Raw genomic sequence first — 18380 nt, forward strand, 5'->3', positions numbered from 1 at the left:
ACAACAGTTAAAAAAATTGATTCAGATTTTGAATCAGCCATGTTCAGAAATTTTGCCTCTTAAATGGCAATTCCACCTTTGGTTTCCTTTGCTAAGGACATTGACCGCTACATCCACTCACTCATGTTTCCACCTCATATCCAGCTGGTGCTATTTTGCTATCAGCCAAATATAAGGAAGACATGCTCTCTTTTCTCTCAAAATCCTGCATTTATAGGGATTACTTTTACTTTTACTTGGTTAGCAATACAGGATACAAGAACAACAACTTATTTCATGCATCCGCTGGTTTTTGGTAAAAAAGAAGACTTCGATAAAATCCTAACAAATTACGATGTCCAAATTTTCTGGGCCTGATAGTATCTCTAATTGTGATTAAAGCTTGTATTTCACGATTATCGCCCATCCCATATCCTCTTCACAATATTTCCATCTCTCGTTTGTCATGGGAACCAGTCTGTGTTCAGTGTATTCTGAAGACGAAGGCCAGCCATCAAGTTATTCTTACACTGCTCGATTTTATCAAACAATAATGAAAAGAGAGTTATCAGCAGTTAACTTTTTTCATACCTGGCAGTCCAACAGTTTATACGGAATGCCACTATGAATTCTTTCACTCTCTATCGACAGTAGATTGCTTTGCCAACATCATGCATCTATGGGCTCAAGCTATGGAAAGGTTTACTAAAACTCATGTGTCGCTCTGGACATCTGCAGGGTATTTCACTGAGTATGGAACGAAGGTTTACCAAATTATCATCTTCTGATCCATTAGTTCCTTCCTGGTGTTTCACTATGCGTGTTGTGAATGGCACCCTTTCTTCAGATTTCTGCACCACACTTTTTCTCCTAGTCAATAATTTACGACCTTCTTTTACTATCCTCATCTAACCTTATCCGGAGCTTTAGCAATGGCAAGTTTACTTTCCTCTTGTTCATTCGATACTTTTGCACCGCTCAAACATTACAAACCATAGCATATCCCATAATCAGTGCCTTAAACACAGATCTCTTTGCCGCATTTTAGTGGGACGAGGACAATCTTGTCAACTTCAATGCTACTAAACTACGAACCTGCTTATTTCACACTTCATCTCCTCTCAAATTTCAGAATTCCGAAATCATCATTCAAGATCTGCTATATTCTCGAACTGATTCTTACGTTGGTTAAGCAGACGAATTCAAAGCTTCCTCTGACAACAACAACAACAATTTACAATAATAATAATAATAATATACTGGTAATTTACAATAATAATAATAATAATAATAATAATAATAATAATAATAATAATAATAATAATAATAATAATAATAATAATAATTATTATTATTATTATTATTAAGGACATTCGCTATGAAAGCAGAAAAAATTAATACAGGCAAAACATTCCGTTCATAACTAACCAGCATCAGATTTACGAAAATAATGATGGGAAATCCAAACACACCAAAGCGCAGAATACACACTGAAGTTCTGAAAGCAGCTCTGGAATAATCCAAAAGAACATAATAAAAATGCTAGCTGGATAAAGGATGTTGAAAATGAATTGAACTTTTGCTGCAGTAGCGGAATATTGCGCCCTTCAACTGGAAAACACCTGGGTTCGATCCTTGTCGTGATGAAGAGAATCCTTATATGAGCTTTTTCAGTTGAAGGTGAGTTAGCCGATCTCATATGGTGGTAGCAGGGTTTTTCTCTCGGAAACTCGGGTTTTTCATCTTGCATACAACAAATCAGCCTTTAGAAGAAACGTAATTTACAGACAAAAAATACTGTAGTTTTTGTTGATGATGATGGCCGATAGATGGCGTTGATGATAGTAATGTTGTTGTTGGAGAATTAAATAGTAGTGGAGAGGATGATATTTGTTTAGCTGGATGGAGTGGTGTGCCCTCCCGCGATGAGTTCTTGATCTCCCTGGAGGGAGATCGTAATAATAATAATAATAAGCACTCAGATGGAAGACCTTGTCATAACCACAGAAATGATTCGAAGGCACTCAAAGAAAATGAAGAAATGGAGTGCACCATGCAAAGATGAACTGCATGGATTTGCCTCAAATACCGTATTTACTCGAATATAACTCGCCCTCGTGTATAACTCGCACCCCTGATTTTACTTTACGAAAAATGAAATTAAAAAGTTTTGCATACATCTTGCACACAAAAAAAGTTTAAACACGTTCACGTTTGGGTGATATTAAATGACTTGCTGAAGTAAACAACATGCTTTCCCCAACAGCCCTATACTGCAGATGCAAGAAAAACAAGTGGTTTTATTGTATCACTGAATAAGGTATAGAGACATTTGCAGTCTGTGTAATATATTTGTCAACAAATAGTGCAATTAGAGGCAAATGGGATAAAAACGGCATCAAATAATGAATCGCGTGTCCCCTCCCACAGAAAATATGCTGTATAGACTCAAGAAAAACCGTATGTTGTTCAGCCAAACACAATATCTAACTAAAAATTCTTCTCCAAATATTGGTTCAATTTTTCGATTACATGATATGTGTTTGTTCGACTGCATTTGAAATTTTCGATGTCATTAAGACAGATCAAAAGACTAACTTCAAAGAAAATTCTACCGACGAATTGAAACTAACATGCCATCTAATATGTTTATGAGTGTGCCCAACAGCCTGATGCAGAAGCGGCATGCAAACAAGCAGCAATAAAATTCAACTGAAGGGTTGAAACTTTGTGTCAATTGAGTCCACCTGCACAAATACAGAAGCAGTACACAAACAGCGATGAGAAATCCCGTCGGAACGATAAACAGGCGAAACATCACCCCAACCTGAACGTGTTAAAACTAAGAAATATATATTGAACATTGTCATGGTGGTTTCAGATATTTTGGAATTCGGTTGAGGAGAATTAGCATTTCAACTCGACAATTGTCGGCTTGCCTTTGTCGTTAGGCTGCGGGATCTTTTGTTAATACCGCACCAGTCATATGCATGTCTTCATAGCTGCTCTATCTCTACTGACCTACCATTGCTATCCATTTAGCGCTCTGCTTTCACTTCTCATTAGTTATTCGTGAAGGATTGTCCATTATGTATCTCTAGTCTTGTAAATTATTGGTAATTTTTGCTTGAAATATTGGGAAAGAATATGACGTTTTGTTTATATGACTTTGGCGATGCACACAAGGAAACCGCTCTTGAGGCTGGAAGTAGCGATAGCGAGTTGAAGATTCTTGGTAAGTGATACTCATTTTCAGTTTTTTTACTGAAAAGTTTCCGAAAATTCCTGCATATATCTCGCACCACAATTTTTTAATATTAATTTTTGGGAAAAAAGTAAGTTATATTCCAAGCTATTCCAAGTAATTACCATCCATTGCAGATCGAATTCAGTTTGGGGATTTAGCCGAACTAATTAAATTCCTTTTTGTAAACTGCTGCGAATGTGTGAATGTCCAGGATTTCACAGTGCATTTGGCTGATTATGGAACGAAATCTGCAATTGGCTGTACTATATATATATATATACAGTATATATATATATATATATATATATATATATTGGAACAAATGGGGTATTGCAGAAAATCCAGAGGAAGAAAGACCAATTGTTAATTGATGAAATGATTTTGAAAAATTCGAAAAGATGAAAAAACAAGTTTTATATGGCATTGATTGATTACCAGAAAGTATTCGACTCTTTGTCACATAGCTGTATTATAAAAGGTTAAAAAATTTTTTCAGTGAGTAAAAACATTAGAAAATTCCTAACAATTCTCATGTCCACTTGGAAAACACAGTTATTAATGAATGGAAATAATCTGGGTACAGTGAATATCAAAAGAAGAATTTTCCAAAGTAACTCACTTATTGTTCACCTCCATTGTTCATCCTAGCACTAATTCCTCTCACGTTAATTCTAAAGACAACTAGCTTTCGATATCAAAGCAAGCAAGAAAAATATCTAATTTGTTATACATGGGTGACTTCAAGCTATACAGAAAATCATCCAGAGAAGTTGAGTCACTGCTCAATGCAGTCCCAATCTTCTGTCAAGACATTTGAATGGAATTTAGACTTGACAAATGCGTTACACTCTCCATAGTTCGAGGGAAAATGACAGGCAACAAAGAAATCACATTTGCAGATGGAAGGAAAATTAAAAAACATGTCATAGCAGGAATCCTATAAATACATAGGAATTCTTGAGTCAAATGACATATTTAATTCAGAAGTCAAAAAGAAAACAGTGTCTGAAAAGAATTAGAAAAATTCTAAAATCAAAACTGAATGGAGGCAACACTGTAATAACAATCAACACATGTGTCATCCCTGTAATCAGATAGACAGTAGAGATAACAGATTAGACTCAAGCCGATTTGGATGCAGTTGATCATAAAACACGAAAATTAATGACATGCCTTGCAGCCGTGCAGTGATACATAGCTAGACAAAGTGGAGGACATTTTCTTTTGCAGGCGAAGCAAACAGTAGAAGGAAAAGCAAGCATTGAATGATTGTATCAAGGAAAGCAGAGGAAAGATGCTAATTGAAGCTTACAAAGAAAAAGCAGTGGATATAATAGATTCAAAAAAAGCAGTATAAGGAGAAAGAAATAGCATAAAAATCAGACGGTTGGGAAAATAAAGCACTCCATCATCAATATTTGAAAGATATTGAAGATGAAATTTGAGAGTTGTTTAACTTGGCGATGGCTTCAGCAGGGCTGTATCATGAAAGAGACAGAAGTTATGATGCTGCTCCTCAAGAACAAGCACTACAAACGAATGCAATAAAGGTAAGGATTGGAATGATCTGCAACGATTGCATATGGCGCCTATGCACAAATAAAGAAAAGACAGTGAACCATCTAATTAGTTCTTGAAGCAAAATGCCCATGCAGACTATAAACAAAGGCTTGATCGGGCAGCAAAAACTATACACTGGAGCTTTTATTATTATTATTATTATTATTATTATTATTATTATTATTACGTGACACCTCCAGGGAGTCCAATGACTTATCATGGGAGGACACACTATTCTACTTTGCTAAATACATCTCATCCTCTCCACTACTACTACTACTTAATTCTCCAACTACGATACTACTGCCATCAACGCCATCTATCGGCCATCATCATCACCAACAACAGTATTTTTTGTCTGTAAATGGCGTGTGTTCTGGAGGCCGATTTGTCTGTACTCGGAATGAAAAACCCGAGTTTCCGCGGGGAAAAAAAAGCCACCACCGCATGAGATCGGCTGATTCACCTTCAACTTAAAAAAAAAAAAAAAAAAAAAAAAAAAAAAACATAAGGATTCCCTTGTCACAACGAGAATCGAATAGATGACTTTTCCAATCGAAACGCGCAATATTCTGCTATTCTTCCAATTCCAATTGCGGCGTAAAAAATGATGTTGCTCCTCACCGAACTAACAGTAAGTTCATATGATTTAGCAGTTAAGACATGCAGTTCTGGAGCTTAGTCATTCAGGATTCACGCACCAATACATAGCCTGTGCAAGAAATATTGTTTCTGAACTTGCAAAATCCCTTGGGAACATACAAAGTTGAAAAAGTAATTGAAAATAAAAATGTCATGATATTATGGGACTTTAAAATTCAGACTTATAGACATCATTAATATAATATACCAAACATCACTGTAGTCGAACCACAACAACAACAACAACACGTGCGGTTTATTGATGTGGCAACACCAGGAAAAAACTGACCGATTATAGGCACCTGGAGATTGAAATTCAACGACTTTGAATCAGGAAAACAACAGCTGTTCCAAATGTCATAGTAGCGCTGGGAGCAGTATCAAAAACATTTATGAAACATCTAGAAAAGTTTAGCCTTCCAGCTATAATACCATATCAACTGTGTAAAACGGGACTTTTAGGGATATCTCACATTTCAAATATTTCATTGTACTGTTTCTTGTTACTAAATTGACGTATTGGTCCTTCTTGACAGCCGGAAAAAACTGGTTATTTTTTTTTTTTTAATGTAAACAGGCAGTGAAGTCAGGAATGTAGTCAGTTCCAAATTTTATTATTATTATTATTTTAAATTTTAGTTTCGAGTTTAATTGTTAATGAAAGTAATTTGAGCCTTTCCAAGTAGGAATTTGAGACTGTGTACTTATTTTCAGCTTCCAATGAAAATGGTTTTAATGCTGAAAGGAAATCCAACATTGTGATTGCGCTTATGCAAATGAGAAGACGATGCATTAGACATCCTGGTAGAAAGATGCTACAAATCGGATTTGTAGTTTACAAGGTGAGCAAACATAGTTTGAAACTGATATTTTTGTAAGTATTAATAAATTGTTATGGTCACACTACTAATTTAAAAGATTGAATACGAATATCCATTTTGAGAAACCCGGTGGACATATTTGCCTCATGTAATAAAAACACAACATGAGTAACATTTCAAAGCTACTGACTATGGTAATGACCAGCACAATTAGCATTTACTGATTCTCGAAAAAAAAAAAGTTACTAATTTACTAATTTCCAATGTTGTACCCCCGCGCCCTGGTGGTCGAAAGGTGTATAGACTGCTATCGTTGTGAAATTTTGCATTTATATTAGGTTGGCAGATTTTGGAAAACCAAATACTGCACATAGGTCACCCATGTCCAGTATTTGGTTTTGCAAATATGGGATATGGGTGACCAAAAGAATGATGACGCTTTATGCCATAGTTATTTCGGCAGTAATAACTTTTCTTTCATTGTTGATATTTGGTTTTACAAAATAAGTATCAAATACTTTTGGAACTGGAACTCGAAATGCTCAATTTGTGTTTCTGAGTGTTAATGTGTTGTTCAATGTTCGATTGTGCTCCATGTGCAATACTAACGTTCGTCTACAGATTTTGCATTCAACTTCGTTATGTTTTCCTTTTGCAATACAATTCCATTCTTTCGAATAATCATCGTTAAAAACGCACTTTCGTTTCGGCATTGTTAAGGGCTTAAGGAAAGAAACAAAATTTAATTTACCCTTGTATAATTAATAAAGAAAATTAATTTACCTTTAATTATATATTTTATGTGTTAACCAAATATCGCACATTCGAAAAGGGCGAGATATTATTTTTTAATAATTATTGAAATAACATCCACGTACTGTGCCGATACCGCATCGCACAATGTCTAAATAAGAACTGTTTGAAAATAAGCAAATACAATATATCTGTACAGAATTATAAATAAAATGCTTATACAGTGGAACCTCGGTTGTTGAACTTAATTCGTAATAGTATTTCGAATTATAAATATTATATTTATAAATTTGATCAATTAATATAAATATTATATTTATATTTTGATCAATTCGGTTTCCGAACAGCCTTCGGCTGTTCGGAAACCGAATTGATCAAAAACCGAAACCATTTTCCCATAAGAATTAATGTAAAATGGATTAATCCGTTCCCAAACCCCAGATGATTGTTTATTTAAACTTTTACAACAGTACTACATGCATAAGGTCGTATACAAACATAATGAAAATGCATAAAGTCTTACAAAATCAAAAAAAAAATCAACTAACGCCTTTTATTCCCTAATAGGGAGCAGGCAAGGCCTTTACACTCTATCTAGCTTTTGGAGACTGAGTGGGCAGTTCAATCTCCACCGGTAGCCAATCAGAGATAGCTGGCCCATGTCTATCACTAATTATAGCAGCCGCCGATGAAGAGGCTGGCAAACAAGTGCTACCATCTCTTGGTACCTAACCCTAACAAGATATGTCACAGTCTGAAATAATGTGGGTACTACGGTCGATTTTCTTGAGTTTACGGGACAAAAAACCCGAGTTTCCGGGAGGAAAAACCTGCTTGCCTGTGCCAGAGATAAAAAGAATAAACACAATAAATAGATAAAATATAGACGAAAATTGATCGCCTCCTTTATTGATCTGATTTATTTCAGCAATAAAACATGTGTTCCTGTTTTTGGTTCATCTTTTTCTGATTCATGAACTACGAGACCAGTTCGTTTGTCCTCTATGTCTAGTGAGTCACTGAGTGAAGTGTAAATTGTAAATTTGTAGTGAAACAAATTTAAACAGAAAAATACATTTTTAAAAGGTGAGTGTATGTAATTTAATATTATGTTACTTATTAGTTTTATAATTTTTTGCTTTTAAACTGAAATCATTTAATTAAGGATTTGGAGATTAATTAATTAGTTGATTTTTAATAAAATATGCCGGTCAATTTTTTTATATATGAAATTGTGCTAAAACTGTGTTAATTCGGAATACTTCCCCCCTCCCACCAAGAATTAAAGATTATTAAAATCGATGAAAATAATGTACTGCATTGATAGTTTACATCGATAAATAATTATATCAAAAAATGGTAAAAGACGTTTATTGATGTAATTATTTAATTAAATCAATAATTATAAAAATTTATTGATGTAATTATTTGTCTCCAAGCTCCCCCCCCCTCTGGAAAATTTTTTGCTGATGCACGCCGATGCATGCGGTCGAATTGATGTGAAATTTGTAGCACGTGTTGAATAACTCACATGACATCACACCCAACTGAAATGGGCATGCGACGCCACTGAAAAATACCAAGAAAATTACATAATGCACAAATAGTGCGTGTATAAGAAAGCGATTGGAGGGAGATTTTGAAGTGAACGGTTATATTTTAGGTGGACTGACCTCTTCTAGATAGCTCCAAGTGGCCTAAGATGGCGACATAACTGGGTAAATTGCTGCCCGTGGCAAATGCTGTTACTATTGTCACCATACTCCGTCTGCTAAGTGCTATTTTATTTTCACATGTACACATTATTTTGCAGTCCTATGGGTTGTGGCGCCAGGGAAGATTCCCTCCCTCCATCCACTCACCATTTAAATACTGTCTTAGACACCAGGTTTTTTGGAGGCTGAGGAGGCCATGGATATGATGACGTGGCCAACTAGGATAGTGCAAGTTAACCACAGAAGAGAAAAATCGATCTTGACTGAAGATCGGAGTAGCATCAAATGTCGAACTATTTTTTCTTTCCTCCAAGAAATAAGATATATTGTGTTATGATAGTTGAAATTCACTAGGGTATCTTTACCCCACTTGAGAATAACTAGGAAATCAATGTTTAAGGCATTTGTTATGGAGTGTACTGTCATCAGCAAAACTATAGATACAATTTGAGATTAGAGAAAGCCATTAATGTCTAGGAGGAGTGAGAGTGAACGCACAAGAGCCATGGGATACTCCGATAGTGACAGAGAAATTCAGTGCGAGGACCAGAAAAGTTAGCAAGAGGATTTACTTTGGAGAGAAGTGGCAAAAATCGCATAGGTAGGTGTGCAAATAATGAAGAGGATGGTTGTTAATGATTCTCATTATTTTCGAGAGGGTTGTGGTGAGGCAATGGGTTGATAGTTGATGGCTGAATTTTATTTCCCTTTCTAGGGACACGTTGGATAAAGGCTTGCTTTCATGTTGTTGCGTATATGAGAAATAAATATGAAGATTGCATAGGCGATGCAGATGAAGAAGGATGCGATGCGAAAGTAAAATGGAACAGACACAACATTTTGCTTCATCCACGTTCTTTAAAACCAATACTGTCCATTTTGGTCCGATTACGCAAAAATTGTCAGCTTGCCTCATGCAATATATGTAATAAATATCTATATTCCTAGTTTGATTGAAATCGGTGAAATGTGGAATGTAGTGAGATACAATATCTAATCAAAAATATCAGGACTCCTGCTCAATCCAACTCTCACTCTAATATGAAAGGTATTAATATGAAGTTGACCCACCCTTTACTGCTATAACTGCTTCAGAAGACTTGTCACTACACTTTCGTACGTAGCTGCCTTTCCTTTCTATTTTTCCAGGAAAGCATTAATCAGAGCAGTCACTGATCGGGCGATTTGGCCTGGCGCAATTGGCGTTTCAATTCGTCCCACAGATGTTCGGTGGAGTTTAGATCAGGGCTCTGTGCAAGCCCATCAAATTCTTCAACAACCACCTAATCAAACGATTCCTGTACAGACCTTGTTTTGTAAACGATGACTGTTCTGTTGATACAGGAAAGGGCCTTCGCCGAACTGTTGCTATAAAGTTGGAAGCACAGGATTGTCTAGAGGCCGCTGCATTAGGTCGCTGCACTGGAACTGGAGCGAGAAAATTGCCGAATCATGAAAAACAGCACCGACCATTGATGGCTCCTTCACCAAACTTCCCAGTTGGCACAGAACGTTTCGGCAGGTATTGTTCCCTTCCCTGACATCCACTAAACCCTTGTCGGTTGGACTGTCAGATGATGAAGGTAATGATGAAGCGTTCTCCAGAGAATGCTTTTCCACTACTCTGGAGCATATTGCGGCAAGCTTTACACCACTCCATCCGACGCTTGCCGTTGTCTTTGCTAGGCTTATATGCGGCTGAGTTGCCATGGAAACCCATGTTCTTCAGCTACCAGCTAACATTGGTGATGCTGGCGTTACTTGCTGAGGCATTTCAGAACTCGGTAGCGAGCGTATCAAGCTAGGGACAGGAGATTTTTTCTGCCACGCGCTTCAGCATTCAGCTGATCCGCTCTGTGATATTTATGGGACCTACAAGGTCGCGATTGTGCTGTTGTTGTTGTTCATAGGCATTTTCACTTAGCAATAACATCACCTACAGATGATTGGGAGTAGTTGCAGCAGGTAGAAATTTCGAACTTTCCGAAAGTTGTTTCAAAGGCGGTGTACAATGATAGTGTTACGTCGAAAGTCAGTAAATTCTTCATTACGGCCTATTTTGCTGTTAATGTTTGCCTATGAAGATTGCTACACCCTGTGCTTCTTATATCTGTACGAGCCATAATTGTGAAGTAAAATGAGATTGTGATTTATTTACGACCAAATTTGGCAAGAATAAAATTAATATTTGTAACAGTGCAGCCCATTGCGGCGTCTTTGGATGATTCTGTCCAATGGAAAAACTTGCTGCAATTTATTTTCCTTAAAACCACCATAAATCTCATTCAAGGACTTCACTGAGTACCTGTTGTTGGTTTGTTGATCATTCCCTCCCCCCCCCCCCCCACACACACACCAACCCTTCTTACAAAAAAAAAAAAAAAAAAAAAAACTGAAAAGTTTGCTCATATCAGTGGATGCCTGTCAAACAGTCACTCATAATGCAACAGCAGGTCTTTTCGTCCTTTGATAGTGAACACCTATCAAACGGGCCTCAATGTTTAGCCTTCATTTAAACTCGGAAAGATTCCTCTTGTAGATGGTTATGCCCATACATGGAAGCACTGATGCGCTATGAATAATCTTTATTGTGCACATGTAATAAACTCGTGTAGAGTGAGGATTTTTCGTCTATTTGTTATATGCCCTACACTCAGACCTTTCTATTGTTCATCGGGTACAAAAGGACACATAAGGATCACCTGGCAGTCCCCAGAGATGCCTCATTTTTTATGAACAATCTAAATTTTAATCTCTGTTTATTTGAATGAAAAAGATCGCATTAAATACAATGCATATTGTACTCGTATAATTTCGGATAAATAACAGAGATTCTCCTAAGTCTAATATGTTACTCTGAATGCATTGCTTCCTTTAATATGGGATACTATTTGTTACTTATCCGATTTACTTAATTTTTCTTTATTAAATTTCTACAATGTATGAATACTAGCAAAAAAATGAAGTGAAACCATGATGTTTCATGTTGGTGAGTGTGTACTAAAAATTAGGCGAAAATAATCTTCTATATTAAAGTTTTTTTGCTGTCATCGATGTTAACGTTTCTTTTCTTTCCACACAGACTGAAGTTCCTCGATTACAAACCCTACAGAATTTCATTGACAATGATGAAGTCGGTAATTCTGGACCATATATTAATTACAGAGAAGTGTATGGGCGTTTAGAGCTGTGGCCTGGCTATTACATCATTGTACCTGCAACCTTCGAGCCCAATTGTCCAGGATCATTTATGCTTCGAATTTATGCAGACTGCCACATTGATTTGAGGTGGGTCTATTTATTACGTTCATGAAAGATAGCCAACTTTGATATGACAATTTGAAACTATTATATTTTGCATCAGTTTCTCAAGTCATAAATCTGAGTCATTGGTGTATCCCAATGGGGCAGAAGAGTCGATAGAAAATTCACGGATGAGTGGTAATCGGTTAGGAGAGATATGACATGACGCATCAATGAATCACATTTCCACAATCCTTCGTCTTTTGTTGAATTCAGAACCTCCTGGAGGTGCTTACATATAATATTTTTTCTTATTGATCTCAAAAATATTTACATATATATGCAATAATCGTCTTAAGTGACATTCCAGCGTTAATTTTAAAAGCACAGCAACAAAATGCTACAAATTATAGTTCATTTTCCGCATTAAATTTCTATGAAAACAATTCAATAATTTTTATTATTAAAATTATGTTTATACGTTTACAACACATATTCTTCTGTTTTTTTTAAACAATAAAAGTTATTCAAATTTTCATTTTTTCCCCCTTTATAATGTATTAATAAGAGTTACTGTAGTTGATAATTTATAGTTGCGGTTCAATAAGATTACATTTTTTACGGTATATATACAATAACAATAAATTCGGTTGTATGGTTTATCGAGAGCACAAAGAATAAAGGTAAAAATTTAGAAGAGTTCTTAGCATCAAATTAATTCCTTACACATACTAAACTACGATTGTCATTGGAAAATATCAGAGGAAGCAGCTTCATTGATCTGACAATTGCAAAGAACGCTATTTTACCCTGGGTTTCTGAATGGAGATGCGAAGAAGAAGAAGCTGTTCTGATCATTGCATATTAAGTTTCATTATCAGTAACAAAACTTTAAAGGGAATACACAACACACACCACTACATTAACATCAAGTACTTCACTAATAAAATACAATCTAGAGATATTTGTAAAAAGCAATAAAAAGAGAATTTTCATGCTTAATCGCAGAACATCACTTTAATGGAATCAGCGAACAACAGCTCAGCTTAGACAAGAACATAGCCATCTGGGAATCAGTACAAGCCGATATAGACTTCCTTGCTTCTGCGCTTTCATCAGATCTAAAAAAATCCAGCGATTAAACACTCAGAACAACCAATAAGTTAAACACCGATGGAAGAAATTCAATACCTTGGTGGAACGATGAACTGACATCTTAAGGAAATGTGTTAATGCACTCAGACGGCTATATCAAAGAACATACAAGATTTGAGAGAGAGAGAGAGAGAGTTAAAGATAGAACTACTATAAAGCCAAATACAGTTATCAGTCCAAAATTGCAAATGAGAAAACACAATCATAGAAAAAATTCTGTACTGTTTCAACCGCATTGAATCCTTGAAATTGCATATATAAATTAGCAGCAAGCAAGCAAGAATAAGACAACTATGTTATCAACTATTAAGAAAACAGACTGTGCCTACACTAAAAACTTAGCAGAAACGATAAACAAGTTTATTCCAGATGACGATGAATCAACAGATGAAGAAATCCACAAAACTTACAGACAAAGAACAAAAACAGACATAGATACTCCTAAAGACGACTTATTTACAACTAATGAAATCGAGTCAGTATTAAGATCAATGGATCCAAGAAAAACTCCTGGAGAGACGGAATAACCAGCGATATACTCCTAAGAGCGTTTGTTGAATTTCCGAATTCATAACAACAGGTTACAACGGATGCCTAAAAAGAGGGCGATTTCCTTTAAAATGGAAACGTTCTAAAATTATACTCATAATCAAACTAGGAAAAGAAATAGCCGACCAAATGAGCAAATACAGACCAATCAGTCTCATAAACGTTGCTGGTAAGGTGCTAGAAAAACTTCTGATAAGCCGAATAATGCACTATGTCTACTCAAGAAAGCAATTAAGCAGCAATCAGTATGCATTTAGACCTCAATCAAGCACAGCAGACGCAGTTATGGAGGTTAAGTTCACAGAAGATAGTCTACAGCAAAAAAAAAAAAAAAAAGACGCACTACTGATCTCATTCGTTGTACAAGGAGCCTTCGATGCTATGTGGTGGCCAGCCATAATCAATCAATTAAAATATTTAAAATGTCCAAAAAAACTTACTCGATCTTACAAAAAATTATTTTACAGAGAGAAGAGCAACCGTGACATTCAAAACCACCGCCGTAACGAAAGAAGTCAAACGAGGCTGCTTGCAAGGCTCCTGCTATGGACCATCCAATAAAACTTGCTTTTAAGACTTCCTTTCACTACTGAAACAAAAGTCACAGGTTTCGCGATGAGGCGATGATAATGATTCGGGAACTTGACGGTTGTTTAAAGTTAGAAGTAACGGCCAACGAAGAACTCTTTAAAATCGCAGAGTGGGTAGGCGAGAAGAAAGTTACCTTCAATAGCACGAAGTCTAAAGTGCTCCACATCTCACGTAAAAAATCAAAACAACCTGTAACTGTCTTCCTAAACGGACATTCTCGAGGTAGCCAATGAGCTAAAATACCTAGGAGTAACAATAGATGAAAAATTTACCTTCAACAAGCACATTTGATATGTTGCCGAAAAAAATCTTACAAACTGTAAACCATCTAGCAAAGTCGGCAAGGATTAAGTGGGGATTAGGCCAACGAGCGCTTAAAACAATATATACCGTTGTTATACTGTCATTAATCTTACGCTGCACCTGCTTCGAAAGATGCACTAAAATCTAAGAAAAACTTGCAAAAGTTAAACAGAGTTCAATGCCTTTAATAGCCATACGAATTAAAGGATACAGGACATCGGTGGAGATTGAACTGCCCACTCAGTCTACAAAAGCTAGATAGGGTATAAAGGCATCGCTTATTCCCTATTAGGGAATAAAAGGCGTCAGCTGATTTATTTTATTTTTATAAGGGAGAGTTCTGCTTTTGACGTTTGACAAGGACAGGTGTACTATTTTAAACTGAGCCTGATTAAATTACATACAAGGTTTTTCAGGAATCTCACATTGCACTGGCGCTGACACAGTTTGATTCCTGCTGTCTTCCCCTCTGCATGAAACATGCTACAGGTCAAATGGCCGGCAGGTCCCACCTGCTATGAGGACCAGTGGTGGATTTAAGGTATTATAGGGAGGTGGGCTTTCAATCTGTGGCCAAGTGAGATACTGACACTCCTTTCCCCATTTAGTAGGACGCTACAAGTCAAAATATTGCTAGTAGACCACCTTGGTCTACAAGAGTTTTTTGCTGGCAGCCCCTAGCCCTGCGGCATTATATAAATACTGCTCTCAAACAATTTCAGCCGGCAGATGATCCCCGCTCCGATATGGAAAACATCAAGGTGCAGATCCGAATCCTTAATAAGGAGCAGTTCCTTGAGGTACTGAAGCTCATAATGGACAAGCTTGAATCTGACTGGCCGGGTTTTATAAAGCAGTACATTCAAACTAATGACCAGGATGGAGAAGAGGAGGAGGAGATATCACAAGGAGAATTCATTACTGTTCTGTCATCAAAATCTCCCTGTCAAAACAACTCACAGGGGGAGCATTCTATCAAAAGACGTAGAACTACAGAGGACCAGATGGGTGAAGACTCACCAACACCAGATGTCCCGAAGAGCATTGAAAAGGTTCCACCTGTTATATTAAGGTACAAGGACAAATGGACCATTTTCTCTTCAGCCCATAAAATCTCATATTTCTGGGCTAAAAACATGCAGCCAGCCTCAGTCACTGACTAATGACAAAGCTAATGGATAACAAAAGTCTTCCTTATCACATATTTGCTTTACCCAGTGAAAAGAATCTCAAGGTGGTACTTCTTGGGGTAACCGAAGTTGTCACCTCTGAAGAAATCACTGCTGACCTTATGAGTCAAGGCCTGACCCCAATCAAAGTGAACAGGATGCTCAGGTCAGATAAAGGACCAATGCCACTGGTGCTAGTAGAGATTGACAAGACACAGAAAAAGATATATGAACTGACCGCTATCTGTAGCCTTAGAATTTCTACTGAGCCGCTAAGGGAAAAGTCGTCAGCTGGGCAGTGGCATAGGTGCCAAAGGTTTGGCCATGCCCAAAAAATTTGCAACGCAAATTTCAGGTGTTTAAAATGCGGCAAGGGCCACCAGACCATCATGTGCACCAAGCCAAGATCCGCGCCAGCTAAATGCACCAAATGTGGAGGACTTCACCCTGCCAACTGCAAGGGGTGCATTACACACCCAAAGAACCGGGGGTCAGCAAAATCTGCCCTTCCAACACCCTACAGCGATGCTCAAGGCAACTGTGCAGGTCGCACCCCGGTCCAAATAATCTCCAGTTCGACAACTCAGGATAGCAAGCTAGCTGCAGTAATTGCCAAAACCTATGCCGAAGCCGCACAAACTAAGGCTGTTCCATCCCATGAACAAATAAGCTCTAATCTAACATCACTATTAACTGCCTCGCTAGCTACCATGTTACAAGAATTCAGCATGACAAATCCTTCGCCATCCTCCACGAAAAGATTCCTACAAGGTACCCACTCAATTTTGACAGCCCTCAATAATGAATAATATAAAATTCCAGCCCAACTCTCTGATGATCACTGCATGGAACACAAATAGACCTCGCTAGCTACCATGTTACAAAAATTCAGCATGACAAATCCTTCGCCATCCTCCACGAAAAGATTCCTACAAGGTACCCACTCAATTTTGACAGCCCTCAATAATGAATAATATAAAATTCCAGCCCAACTCTCTGATGATCACTGCATGGAACACAAATAGACTGAGTAACAAAATTCTGGAATTGCAAGAGTTCATTCACCGACACAATCCTGATAAAATATTAGTAAATGAAACACATCTCAGGCCAGTTAATATCCCCAAATTACGGAACTACATAATGTACAAAACAGACAGACTCACCAGCAATGGAGTAGGTACAGCCATATACATTAAAAACTACCTAACCCACAATGTCCTGACCAATCCACAAACCAAGAAGCTAGAGATAACAGGTGTTGAAGTTCATACTTACAATGCTGGCAGTATCAAAATCTATGCTGTATTCAATCCACCAAGCATTCCATTATTGACATCTGACTTGGACTGCATTCTCAGCTTCACACACTCCATCATCATGGCTGGTGACTTTAATGCCAAGCATACAGCCTGGCACAGCTCCACAATCAATGACAAAGGTCATACTCTAAACCATTACTCAACGCAAAATTCTATTGTTATAGCCGGACCTGCAAAGCCCACCCATCACAGCAGCTCAGCTGGAAGCTCAGATGTACTTGACATAGTTAACCTCAAAAACATCAGATACCAGTATCAGTTGGAAACATTAAATGAAATTTAATGTTTCCAACTGATACTGGAATTAAAGGAAGAAAATTCCACATGGGGTTGTGGAATTTTCTTCCACAACCCCATGCTGCTTAAACTCGGTGCACAAGAGAAATTCTCTCCTACGCACTCTTTCATGTCTTGGGACAGGCTCTCCAGAATTCTCCCGGACCACATTGGCCCAGTCCCTGTTATCCACAATAAAGAGGAGATAGACCTTTCTGTAAACAACCTAACCAGTCAAATCAAAAAAGCAATAAAGTCAGTCACCCAAACTACAGTATTTCATCCTAGTGGTCGGATCCTCCAGGAAATCATGGATCTAATCAGATTGAAAAACAAAGCCACAAAGAGGTACCATAACTCAAGAGCTCCTCAAGATAAAACAACTCTGAATAATCTAAATAGACAAGTCCGTGAAGCTCTCCAAAGATATCGAAACCAAGATTGGAAATCCAAGCTGATGAAGTTAAACCCAGAGGACAATTCCATCTGGAAATTCTTGAGAACCCTCTGCACTAAAAGGCAACTTATACCACCAATTCAGACCAAGAAGGGAATAGACCATACTGACAAGGAAAGGACAGAGGCTCTGGTAGACAGCTTGGAAGCTCAATGTAACCCCTACAAGATTCATCGCTGAGTCAGGCAGGCCATAACACAACAAAAGGATGACCCAGAATCTATCACACCCACTTCTCCAGCAGAAGTTATAAATATCATAACCCATTTGAACAACAATAAGGCTCCAGGCAACTCAGAGCAAAGGTGGACCAAGTTATCATCACTTGTATCTCATTATCTCCCATAATACAAAACACATCTCCTTGTGGATATGCATAATGTTATGCATTAAGGGAAGGGCTACTACCCAGACCAGTTTCGACCTTTATTGAGGTCTCGTCAGTGGGAGCCAGGCCCAGAGTTGGTGTTGCACTACCTTTCCTTAGTCCTGAAGATATTTTCAGGTGCAAACTTTGTTTGCTCACACTTGAATAAAGGATTAAACTAAATTTATTATAGTCTAACCAAGTGCAAATTAATCTTTCAACATCTTTCTC

At 37.3% G+C, this 18380-nt stretch overlaps 1 protein-coding gene across 1 annotated transcript in view; it reads left to right on the forward strand.

Annotated features, from left to right (window-relative positions):
- The window catches only part of LOC150110035 (calpain clp-1-like), a 106500-nt gene that overhangs the window by 76450 nt on the left and 11670 nt on the right, over nt 1–18380 (forward strand). The window contains exons 10-11 of the mRNA XM_090400915.1: nt 6143–6270; nt 11800–12005. Of these exons, the coding sequence (XP_090257041.1) occupies nt 6143–6270; nt 11800–12005 (334 nt within the window). The remainder of the gene's footprint in view (nt 1–6142; nt 6271–11799; nt 12006–18380) is intronic.

This window comes from Typopeltis vanoorti, chromosome 1 (genome assembly GCF_054136105.1).
Source record: "Typopeltis vanoorti isolate ZY-2024b chromosome 1, IOZ_Tvanoo_1.0, whole genome shotgun sequence".
Classification (NCBI taxonomy): Eukaryota; Metazoa; Arthropoda; class Arachnida; order Uropygi; family Thelyphonidae; genus Typopeltis; species Typopeltis vanoorti.